The sequence below is a fragment of the Desmodus rotundus genome, chromosome 1, assembly GCF_022682495.2.
Source record: "Desmodus rotundus isolate HL8 chromosome 1, HLdesRot8A.1, whole genome shotgun sequence".
NCBI classification, from domain to species: domain Eukaryota; kingdom Metazoa; phylum Chordata; class Mammalia; order Chiroptera; family Phyllostomidae; genus Desmodus; species Desmodus rotundus.
Genome location: NC_071387.1, coordinates 79,591,647 through 79,604,725, shown reverse-complemented (window position 1 = coordinate 79,604,725; position 13,079 = coordinate 79,591,647). Strand labels below are relative to the sequence as shown.

Below are 13,079 nucleotides of genomic sequence, written 5' to 3'. Positions count from 1 at the left end.
GTGCACATAAGCTGAAACGATAAGCATTTCCTACTAATGCAGCAATAAATTCCTCACACTGTCTCAGCACTGAGGCCAGTCTTAGACTTTCTGGGACCTCTTTAAGGTCAAGTTACAAAAATCTTATTATAAAAAACAATTTTAAAATTAGCATTGGTTTTTCATAAAGACTGTTTTTTCGTATAGTGTCTAAAGACATGAACTCATAACATCGAATTATTCTTCAAATTTTCTACTTGCTTCTTTGACTATGGAAATAAAAGTATAACACAAAAACACTTATGTTAAATGATAATTTTGCTTTTCATCTTAAAGTTAGACAGTAAGGATAAAATAAATAATATTTTGGTAATATCAAAACATGTTAATTCATAAAATTATCCATGCAATAAAAATAAATCCTATGTCAAAAAGAAAATATACTGAATTTTAACATAATAAAGTATATGACTATTTTAAAGACATTCAAAATCTTAATATTCACTAGAAAAGACCACTTAAAATATTTGTAAGAAGAGATCTTAGTATTTATCATCTCTTGATAGAACCCACTTTAAAACAGGGTTGAGGGAAAGGTAAGCATTTCAGCAAATTCTTCAATATTTAAGAAATGCAAAGGCCTTTAAAAGAATCCCAATTATCTGACAATAAGTGTCCAAGTCTTGTCTATTTGAAAACAATCTGAATGGTCCAGGAGTCTCATGAGACAATATAACTAATCGAGAAGAAAAGAATGAACTCATAATGAATCACAGACAAGGTAACTGCTTCCTGTCTGTATTACCTATGGGTAACTGTCTTTCTACTTCTTCAATTCACAAGGTAATACTAGAAATCCCTGGCCCTGGATCAAACTCAGGCTTGGTGAAATCTGGTAAAGAGTCCCAGCTGTCACAAAATAAATTAATTAATTTTGGTCCACTACTTACCATCTCTTTCAAGGCTTCATATATCTGCCTCAGGAACTCCTGGAACTGATGTATGTGGCGGCAGATGTCTTGCTGGGTTTCCAAAGTGGAGGCTTGGCCCCATACAGAAAGCTTCCAAATCCAAAACTGATAATCAGAAGAAAGGCCTGCTGAATCTTGAGCCATCTCAAAAAAGGCAAAAGTGAGGGACCTTCACAGTGGCATGTCAATCACTGAAGATAGTGAACACACATCAAATCTATAAGAAAGAGGGAAAATTAAACATTTCATAAAGGCTCTTTTATTGGTGCCTTCACAATTCACTGATGAGTAAAAAGGGAATTATCAGGGACTAAAACAGCACACTTTCTGTGGAGTCATGTTTGAGTTATTTTAAAGTGTGTCACCCAGCTGTAGCTCCAATCATTACCATCTGAACTTTTTATCATGAGTAACATCATTACACTAAGTCATTATACCTCCATAGCAATGCTAATTATGTACAAAAAGCACAGCTGATAATACTTTATATGTTTTTTAAAAGATTGAGCTATTTTTAAATGTTTGGAATATGAAGTTCCTTTGAGTATTTTAATACAATGGGAAATCAAAAACATCCATGGGCATTTAATAACAGACTGTGTCTAAGAAATGTTTTTTGAAGTTCTAAGTTTTATATGCATTTCTGGCTTCTCATTCAGGTGTAAAAAAAAAAAATCTCTGCATTGCTGTCTAATGAATTTTCTTCCCAGTTTCTCTTCATTTCTTAGAAAAAAGTAAAATAATTTCACAAACATCAATTTGAACAATCTGCTTAAAGACTGGTATAGATATTTGATCTTAATTCAATCACAAGAAGAAATCATACTTTAGTAAATATGATAAACTCCAATTACTGAGGAGGTGTACTAGTCCTAAGTGACAGAAAATAAGTCATAAACTTGACTTACCACACCTGAGTACATTTTAAACAGAATAGCAGAGTTACTCAGTGGACATGTGCCTCAGGCAGAGCCAGGGAAATAGACTCCAGGTGCTCCACTACCATCCCAGCCTCCTGGCCAACCTCATCATGGGAAGCACACCAGGCAGAGAAGGGAGGGCTGCTTCAACAGGTGAAGGCCTTTAAAGACTCACTTTCCTGGGGCAGGGATGACATTCGGCTATCTAATTTCAAAAGAATACTCTGATGAGTGGTAAGTTCAAATTCTCATCAGCAATAAGCAGCAGATAAAATGCTGCCTGTTAAATGATAAAAACATCAACAAAGGAGGTTCTCCTTACTAAACAAGAAAAATTAAAGAACACTGTACTACTTGGATGTAATACCAAAACCCCCCTCACTAGACCAGCAAGATTGAAAGTTTTAAAACAGTACTAAAATTTTAGTTTAAAAACATTCATGTTAAAGTGAAAAAAAAAGCTTTAATAACAGAGGGAATATATGCATACTGTCAAACGGCACACAATAGCCAAAAGTGGTCCTTCCCTTTTTCTCACTGTCCTCCTCATCCAAGTCATCACCAATACCTGTCCATTCTAGCTCCAAAATAAATACAGGCATACCTTGTTTTAAAGCGCTCCACTTTACTGCACTTCCAGAGGTTGCACTTTCATTGTTATCAACACATGACCTCCACCAGCAAAAATTATTATAATTCATTGAAGGCTCAGATGGTGGTTCAATGAAGTGTTTTTTAATTAAGGAATGTTCATTTGTTTGACATAATGCTATTGCATGCTTAACAGACTACAGTATAGCATAAAAGTAACTTTTATATATACTGGGACACCAAAAAATTTGTGAGACTTTGCTTTACTGCGATATTCACTTTATTGCTGTGGCCTGATAGAAAACCAACAATATTTCCAAATGTTTGCCTGTATATATGATTTGATTTGATTTTATCCACTTCTTTTCACCTCTACGGCCTCCATCCCACCCCATTCCCATCCATGTCTTCCCTGAAGTCTTCCACTTGGTCCCACCTGTCCCTCGCCAATTCATTCTCAATGAGAAAAAACAACCCTGTTAACACAACTGACAAAAACAACTTTCCCAAATCTGACCCAGCACATTCCTGCTTAAATACCAACCCCCATAACTATCTTGCAAAGAAATCCTAACTCCTTGTAAAAAAATTAAAAAACAAAAATAATCCCAGTACTTTACCAGAGTCTCTAAGGCCCTGCAAAACAGAGCTCCAGCACACCCCCCCTTCCCATGTTGCCGCTGCCCAGCAGACCACAGTCCATCCAGTCCAGGCCTCTCCTCTGTGCCACCAACATGACAAGCCATTCCCTGGTTTCAGACCTTTCTGCTGACTCCTCCACAGCTATTACATCAGTAATTACCGTGGCATTTATTGTTTACTTAGTGTTACTTCCTCCAGGGAATTAGTATGTAAATTCCTCTTCCTAGAATTGTCACATGCCTGGCAAAGCATTCAATAAATACAAAGTGAAGGAATGAATAATTCACTGATATTTTTCAAAGTATGGTTCTGAGTTAAATGCCATAACAAAATACTTTTCCAGATAAAGCATTTTAATTTTTAAAAGGTAGCTCCCACCCCCCCAAATTAAGGTATTTTTGTTATCTATATTAAACTTAATTATTAATATCCCATTTTAGAAATATAACAGCTTTTACATACACACATTTGCTATGCTTTTGGGAATATATTAAACACTTCATACATCTAGCTAATTTAATCCTCATAACAACCCTATGAAATAGATACAATTATCATCATTTTACAGAAGCATGAAAAGATTATGTAATTGCCCAAAGTAAGATTACGTAAAAACTCAAAGGAAGTGACTGCTAATAAATAGCAGAGCTATGATTGTGGGACTTGAATTCAGAGTCTGGTTCCAAAGTTGATGCCCTTAAATAAAGAGCTAAACTGAAGAAACAAATTGATGAATTTCTTATATATTTTTCATGACTGTAGGTGCAAATCAGTTTAGATATTTGGAGACAGTGAATAAAAGAACTTTTTTCATTTTTTAAATTAAGATATAATTGACATATTAGTTTCAGATGTACGATTCAATATTTGTATTTATTGTAAGATGATCACCATAATGTCCAGTTAACACCCATTACCACAGTTACAAATTTTTTTTCTTGTGATGAAAACTTTTAAGATCTACTCTCTGACCAACTTTTAAATATCCAATACAGTATTATTCATTATAGTCACTATGCTGTATATTATATCTCCATCACTTATTTTATAACTGGAATAAATTGAGTAACTTTTTGATAGAAAAGAAACATCATTTTAGTATAACAAATTACAAAAAACCTTTTGCTTAGCAATGGAAATACATCCAATTGTTTTAAATGAAAACAGCTTTAGGGCTCATGCAGTGCAGTGGTCCTGATATTCTATTCTACAGCTTCTCTGGGGAAGGTAAGTGGGGTGGGGAAGGAGTTGGGGAAGAGGAGATGGCCAGGAAACAGTGGTCAGGAAACAGCGGTGCCTTGGGTGTGATGATAGCGGTGGGAGTGCTGCCAGCATTTAGTGACCAGTAGCCAAGGATGTTGAACGTACTACAATGCATTGGGTCAGCAGCTCACAAAGAAAAAATGGTCTTCCCCAATGAGAAACACTGACTTAACTGGAATACTCTGGAATGGACATCTGTTGTTGAGCATTCCTCTTCCCTTCTTTTGGGTATAGCACCTTATTTTCTTTTAGGAAAGTGTCTCTCCTTTATTCCCCAAGTCTTTGGTGGGTTAATAAAAGCACCTTGTGCCATCAGCCAAGGGGTGGGATGATGATTCAAGTCAGACAAACCAGGCTCTGCTGGGAATTTGAATTTTGAGTAACTGACATAAAGATGGAAACTAAGTCATTCAAAGACTCTTCGTCTAGATCCCTGGAGCTACCCTATGTTATGTGCTTAACAAGGCATGGATTTTTCAGCTCTCTCTTTAATTTTACTAGCTATTATGAAGTCTTCCAGTAAATTCTGTCTTTTGCCCTTTCATTTCCCTTAAATTAACCACTGCTGATTACTCTGATTTTCAATTAAAGAACACAAACAACTGATATAGCCTGAAACTGACATAGTACCTGATATGAACTGATACCAGAGAGTTGGCTACAGTCAACAGACCTTTGGAGAAAGAAAGGGAACTTAGAACTGGTTACTGGCCCAAGTCAGGGAAAATGGAAATGGAACTCCTATTAGGGGATTGGATTCCAGAAGCCCATGGAACAAGAAGGTAATACAAATTAATGAGGTATTCCTGCAATCAGAACCCCTGGATCATTATACTCCTCTAGTAGGAATGGCCAAAAATAAAGTAATGATAACTGTGTGCTTTATACCTGCTAAGAGGCAAAGTGCTTGGCTAATACCTCTAGGATTCTGAAGGCAACAAATACTGCACGGGATAGAAGCAGATGCTTCTATCCATTTGCCTCATAATGAGAAAATATGGGTAGGGCCCAGAGCACTAGTTACTGCACAGCTGATCCATGCAGAAGCACACTTCTACTCAGCTCTTTTGACCAAGCAGATCCAATACCATTTAAAGCACGTGTGAAAGATCTGTATTCTGGGAAAAGCCTATGGCAGGCCTAACTGTACTGATCTTCCAAGCCACAAAGCCGGGTGTGCCCAGCAGTACTCTATCATCATGTGCAAATTATGCCTGCTTGGTCAAAATGCATGAGTGAGGTTTTTGGACACTGTCTGTATATGTCTTGCTTGCTATGTCATATAATTTTTTAAAACTCCCTTCTCTTTCATTTTTGTCTCCCCTACTACTGCATAGGGATTATATTATTAGCAGACAAATTTTCTAAAGTCTGTAATTCACAGAATAAAACAGATATGGGAAGAGGAACTAAGATTATCCAGAACTCCTGGACATGAAGCTAGGTGCATTAAGCAGGAATTACTTCGGATTATCGCCCTTTCTTAAGGAAAAGAGAACTAATTATATTAGTTGAAGTGTTTTAAAAATTCTCTGTTAGAAAGCAGGTTTGAATGTTCTGAGTATAAACAAGTGAAAGGTAGTGGATATTGGTAGTTTTAGCCCACCTAACACACTTTTCCTGTTTTTTTAATATATATACACCCATTCTTGCTCTCCAGAACTACCCTTCTTCCTTTCCATAGTTTTAGTGAGACTATGGTGTGCCTCCTTAAAAATGGGGTAACCACACGTATCTAACAGGTAAAGCTAAAAACTAGGAGATACACTATAAAAATAAAATAAATGTTTATGTCTCATTGTCTGACACTACTCAAAAACAGCAGATATTCACCCAATAAGGAGAGTAGCTTATAATGTTCTCACTTAAAAGAGGTTACGTGGTACAAGTGAAATTTTGTTTCTGATCCCTTTTTTGGGGGGCCCTGTTCAATGAGTATTTGTAAATATACCAGAAAGTAGAGAAAACAGCCAAATAAACCACTATGTATCCATTAACCAGTTCAAACAATTATTAAAATTTTCCATATTTAAAGGAAATCACCGCCCTGGCTGGGGTAGCTCAGTGGATTGAGGACTGACCTGCAAACCAAAGGATCGCAGGTTTGATTCCCAGTCAGGGCAGATGCGTGGGTTGCAGGACAAGTCCCAGTAGGGGCATGCAAGAGGCAACTACACACTGATGTTTCTCTCCCTTTCTCCCTCCCTTCCCCTTCTAAAAACATAAATAAATAAGATCTTTTTTAAAAAAATAAAGCAAATCACAGACATACCACTATATACAAAATACTCAGAATCTCTTTTTTATAAGGATTTTTAAAAGAAAAACTTAATTACAATATAGCTCTTTCACACCCAACAAAACCGACAATACCATCTAACCACCCATGTTCAAATTTCTTTAAAATTTCCCTTTATATTTTCACTGTTTATATTTGACCCAAGTAAGATCTACACATTGCGTATGGTCAATATTCATATTTCTCCTTTAATTTGTAACAAAAAGTATAGAAGACTCTTCTTTAATCTGTAACAATTACCCTTCTTTATCTTTTTAACCTTTTCTCAGCACATTTGACCTGTAGAGTCTCTCACACTTAGGCATTAGGCTGACTACATTCCTTTGGTGTGAACATGTTTTGCTATACCCGGTATGGCTTACAAACTGGTAACTAGATCTGTAGGTTTCATTAGATTCACGGTGAATTCTTTTGCAAGAATACTTCATTTGTGGTGTTGTGTACTTCAAATCAAATCTGGAGGCATATAATGTTTGATTGTTTCAAGTACCATTAATTGTTGAAAATGACCAGTGGTTTCAGGTACTGTCAATGTAATCCAACTATCATCAAGTTCACCATTAATCTTTTTGTTAATGGTTTTAGAATCTATTGGTGATCACTTTAGATCCATTAGGAGTGGGAAAATAGTGATTTTTAATTTTATGCATTCTCCTTTTATATTTCTTAATATACAGAAGTTGTACATGTTTAGGTAGTCAGACTAACAGTCTTTTCCTTTGGAACTCCAACGAACGTCTCCAACCCTGTGAAACTGCCCCATGAAGTTGTTCAGCACAGTACATCTTCTGGGTTCTAGTTCTTTCCCAGCTTCTCAAGAAATGGCAAATGCCCTGAGGGTGAAAAGCAGCTGCAGAATGTCTGCTCAGTAAGTACTTAAGTACTTAAGTACTCTTCCCACTCCAGTTTCTTAACCCTTTGAATCTTAAGCACCTTTGCAGTACATCAATTTCTTTAAAAGATGTTTTACCTGGCTCCTCTAAGCCACTATAAAATAGCTAGAAGTAAAAGTCTATAAAAAGTTCTCTTGATTAACAAAAATAGGTAATCAGAAGTACGGTACAGGAGATATTTATTTTTTTAATATATTTATTGATTATGCTATTACAGTTGTCCCATTTCCCCCCCCCACTCCACTCCATCCTGACCACCCTCTCCCCCCATATTCTCCCCCTATAGTCCATGTGCATGGGTCATACTTATAAGTTCTTTGGCTTCTACATTTCCTACACTATTCTTACCCTCCTCCTGTCTATTTTCCACCTATCATCTATGCTACTTATTCTATGTACCTACCCCCCCTCCCCCCTCCCACTCCCCTAGTGATAACCCTCCATGTGATCTCCATTTCCATGGTTCTGTTTCTGTTCTAGTTGTTGGCTTAGTTTTCTTTTGTTTTGGTTTTAGGTGTGGTCATTCATAACTGTGAGTTTGCTGTCATTTTTACTGTTCATATTTTTGATCTTCTTCTTCTTAGGTAACTCCCTTTAACATTTCATATAATAAGGGCTTGGTGATGTTTAACTTCTTTAACTTGACCTTATCTGAGAAGCACTTTATCTTCCCTTCCATTCTAAATGATACCTTTGCTGGATACAGTAATCTTGGATGTAGGTCCTTGCCTTTCATGACTTGGAATACTTCTTGCCAGCCCCTTCTTGCCTGTAAGCTTTCTTTTGAGAAATCAGCTGACAGTCTTATGGGAAGTCCTTTGTAGGTAACTGTCTCCTTCTCTCTTGCTGCTTCTAAGATTCTCTCCTTCTCTTTAATCTTGGGTAATGTAATTATGATGTGCCTTGGTGTGTTCCTCCTTGGGCCCAGCTTCTTTGGGACTCTCTGAGCTTCCTGGACTTCCCAGAAGTCTATTTCCGTTGCCAGATTAGGGAAGTTCTCCTTCGTTATTTGTTCAAATAAGTTTTCAATTTTTTGTTCTTCCTCTTCTCCTTCTGGCACCCCTATAATTCGGATGTGGGAACGTTTCAAGGCGTCCGGAAGGTTCCTAAGCCTCTCCTCATTTTTCCAAGTTCTTGTTTCTTCATTCTTTTCTGGTTGGATGTTTCTTTCTTCCTTCTGATCCACACTGTTGATTTGAGTCCCAGTTTCCTTCGCATCACTATTGGTTCCCTGTACATTTTCCTTTATTTCTCTTAGCATAGCCTTCATTTTTTCATATGGTTTTCGAACAGATTCAACCAATTCTGTGAGCGTCTTGATAACCAGTGTTTTGAACTGTGCATCCGATAGGTTGGCTATCTCTTCCTCGCTTAGTTGTATTTTTTCTGGAGCTTTGAAGTGTTCTGTCATTTGGGCCATTTTTTTTTTTTGTCTTGGTGCGTCTGTTACTTTAAGGGGCGGAGCCTTAGGTGTTCACCAGGACGGGATAACACCGGTCACTGCGCTGTGACGCTGCACATGGGGGAGGGGCCAAGAGGGAGCAAAGGTACCAGCTCCCCTCTCCACCGGATTTCAGTCTTTCACTCCGCTACCCACAATCAAACTGGGCCCCTCTGGTGCCGGTTCCTGAGTGGGTGGGCTTGTGCACACTCTAGGCCTCTGTGGGTCTCTCCAATGACCTCTCCTGTGAGGCTGGGAGTCTCTCCTGCTACCGCCCCAACCCGCACAGGCGTTTTCCATCAGAGGTTTGAGGCTTTATTTCTCCAAGCTAGAGCCCTCGGTTGCGCAGTCTGCTTCGCTCCCCGCTGTTTGTCTGGTTTATCTATGTGCGAATGTGGGGCTATGGGGCACCACCCGCCACTCTGCCTGCCCTGTTCCCTGCCACTCTGAGTCTGGCCCTCTCAGTTTATCTGCGCAAATGTGGGGCTGCAGGGTCTGCTAGTGGTCAGACTGCCTGCCCCGTTCGTCCCACATTCTGCCAGTCTAGGTCCCACCACGGCAACATGAGTCCTCTCTGCCCCAGCTGCCCATCTCTGCCCCTCCTACTGGTCTGGATGTATGTTTATTTTTTATATCCTTGGTGTCGGACTTCCTTGCCGTTCGATTTTCTGTCAGTTCTGGTTGTGCGAGGAGGCGCAGTGTGTCTACCTACACCGCCATCTTGGTTCTCCCGGTACAGGAGATATTTAATGTAAACACAGTTAAAATTGCATCCAGTATCAATTCTACTTAAAATAATAAGTATCAACCTTCCTGCTTAAAGTTATTACATAAAGCTACATGAAATATAAAAATATAATTCAAATATTATCAAAGAATCAGAAAAATAATGTGGAATTATTAGAGAAAGATATTGGAACATATGGCTGCACAGGCCTAAGCAGGCATTTCTGATGCTAAAGAGGTAGTTAGAAGGCAAAGCAGTTCTTTTGAAAGCCTTCACGGAGAGTAAAAATAGGATTCCATGCCTGCCAAAGTGAGTTTCTGGTAATCCACCCCACACTCCGGGTTGGGGCCCATTTGAGTACACGGAGACGATGAGTGACAAAGAAATAAAGCAGAAATAAAGATAGAAACTACAACATAGGTATGAGCCTGAAAATGAATTAAGGTGGTCCTAAGTTCATAGTGCTTCCAGGTACCTGGAGATGCATAGGAATCATCTCTGGAGGAAGATAACATCATCATAATTTTCTAATTAGTTCTAAGAATAATTTTTCAAGTACAGTAAAAATTACCTAATTAAAGAGAATCGAGCACAAAGGAAGAATACATGAACAAAAGCCCTCCCAAACAACAAAGAACCAAAAAGAGCCATGATCCAGACAGTTCAAAATATATACTTTTCAGGACAGCAGGTGGAGTAGGCAGAAACTACACTTACCACCTTCCAGGACCAAAGTGGAAATCCAACTAAACTGGGGAACACTCACCCTGAAAAACTAACTAAAGACTAGCTGAAGAGGAGTCTTATAACCAAAGATTTGCAGAAGGAGCCACATCAAGACTGGTAGGAAGTACTGAGATGCTAAAGAGGCTAGCCCCACTCTCATAGGAGGTGGCTGAGGTACCAGAGGGATATCTCAGCTATGGAAGGTTCCCCTTGAGAAGTGTAGGGTCTAAACCCTAAACCTGGCTCTCCAACCCAGAGCACCAGAGCCAGAAGGAGACACCCACAAAGCATCCGCCTGTGAAAACCAGCTGAGTTTCTGTCTGCCAAGGAGAGGCGGAATCCATGGAGACATAGGCACCCTCTTAAAGGTCCAACATGCAAAAATTCACTAGCAGCCACCTACCCTTGGACTTTGTCTGGCAGAGGGAGGGCAGTGTGGAATGAAGTTGCCTGAGGAGAGTCTGGGGTTTGTGGCTCTGGGGAGAGAGTGAGGGGAACAGCTGCCAGGATCCTGGCACTGAGTTAGTCTCAGATACTACGGTACCATCTTACCTGGGCAAAGAAATCTCTCCAAATAGCATCAGCCTGGAGGAAAGCAATCACCCTACCCTCTGGAATCCAGACCACTCCACCTGGTAGATCTTAAACCAGGCTGAGTAGTCAGTGGCATAAGCCAGGGTGTAGAAGTTTGGGCAGACTCAGGGGCTATCAGTGGCTGGCTTTGGGGTGGGGCCACTCCCTCCACTTTCCCGTGAACCTGACTTGTGCTCCCCCCTTACAAGAGATCTGACAGGAACAATATCCTATCTTCCAACAGACCTAAACTATGGGCTCCAGGAGCCCCACCTGCCTGCCTACTAGGGGCTCTGCCATACTGGGGTCAAGGCAAAATTGAGGACAGACTCAATCATGTGGCTCTGAGGCAAAGGATCACACTTAGCACCTTCCCTGAAGTCAGAATGACACATCACCCTCATGCGAGATCCACTAGCCCCATCTTTCTGATTCCGCTAGAGGGTCTTTCAGTGACTGTGCCTGGCAAGCAGTTGGTGGACAGAGGTACGCAGAGGTGGATCCTGGGGTTCCTTGGGAGGTCTGCTGGCCCATCCCAGAGCCTAGCGCTGGTAGAAGCCGGCCTTGTAACACAGCATGGTCCTTCCTATGTGTAGCCGGGCCCAGCAGAGGCAGCCAGAAACAATGGATCACTTGTAGCTTCAAGCAGGTTGCAGAAGGACAGGAACAAAGGGCATCTGACACTGACCAGTGCTGGAGACCCTCCCAAAGAGGACAGGACCAACACACCAAGTGGCCAGCTTCAAACAACATCAGAGCACGATCCAACAAAATTTACAAACAGCATATCCAAAGGGAGACTGCAGCAGCACCTGCACAGTAGCTCACATACTGTAGTAGGAGTTGAGCTTCATAGTCAACCAGCTGGAGGGAAGATCCCACAAATGAACAGCCCAACAGCAATCAAGACTCAACAACAGGAGGGCCCACATAACCCATTCAAGGGAAATTCCTAGAGCACCTAGCTCAGATCAAGAAGACTGCATCACTGGGTCCCACAGGACACCTACTACATAAGAACACCCTACAAAGACTGGGAGACATAGCAGATATATCTAATATGTAGAAACAAACACAAAGAGATGCCTAAAATGGGTAGACAAAGAAACAGGCACCAAATGAAAGAACAGGAGGAATCTCCAGAAAAAGAACTAAATGAAATGGAGGCAAGCAATCTATCAGATATAGAGTTCAAAGTAGAGGTTATAAGGATGCTCAAGGAACTTAGTAAGAACTACAACAGCATGAAAAAGGACATAGAAACCATGAAAAAGAACCAGTCGGAAATGAAGAATACCACATCATACATCAAGAATTCACTGGAAGCAATAAAAAGTAGGTTGGATGAAGCAGAAGACTGAATCAGTGATTCGGAAGACAAGGTAGAAAAAAAACACCCATTCAGAGCAAGAGAAAGAAAAAAATAATAAAAAAGAATGAGGATAATTTAAGAAAACTTTGGGACAACAATGAATGTAACAACATCCTCATCAAAGAGATACCAAAAGAAGAAGAGATCAAGGGATCAAGAACCCATCTGAAGAAACAGTGACTGAAAACTTCCCTAACCTGAAGAAGGAAAAAGACACACAAGTCCAGGAAACACAGCATCCCAAGCAAGATGAATCCAAAAAGGCCCATACCAAGACACATCCTGATTAAAATGGCAAAAACTAGAAACAAAAAGAAAATCATAAAATCAGCAACAGCAAAACAGGTAATTACTTAAAATGGAGCTTGTTGGGAACCGCCCTGCCTGGTTTCAGAGGCTGTAACCCCCCATGGTTAAGGCTGAGTCAGAGTTGGGACCATAAGCCACTAAGGAGACAAAGCTTATCTCCCTGGCAGGGGTGCCACCCCTGCCCACTTCACCCTGCTTGGCCCTGAGCTTGGCCAGTTAGCCAATGACGGGTAAGAATCCTCAAGGGAGGATCAACCTAAGACAGGCTCTGGTCACCAGGAATAAACTCGCAGGGAAGGACTCGAGGGGCTGTGGAAAAAGGGGCTGATGGACCCTCGCCCCTCGGCTTTGAAATAGCCTGAGTCCTCATTCT

General features: G+C 40.2%; 1 protein-coding gene across 4 annotated transcripts in view; it reads right to left on the bottom strand.

The window, feature by feature from the left end:
- FANCC (FA complementation group C) overlaps nt 1-13,079 on the bottom strand; it is a 305,355-nt gene that overhangs the window by 194,517 nt on the left and 97,759 nt on the right. For 3 of the 4 annotated variants that reach the window (XM_045193745.2, XM_053925235.1, XM_045193744.2), the window contains exon 2: nt 930-1,167. In XM_045193745.2, the coding sequence (XP_045049680.2) occupies nt 930-1,094 (165 nt within the window). In that variant the 5' untranslated portion in view covers nt 1,095-1,167. Of the gene's footprint in view, nt 1-929; nt 1,168-13,079 lie in introns of those variants that run through there. The other variant, XM_045193748.2, reaches the window with a different exon arrangement.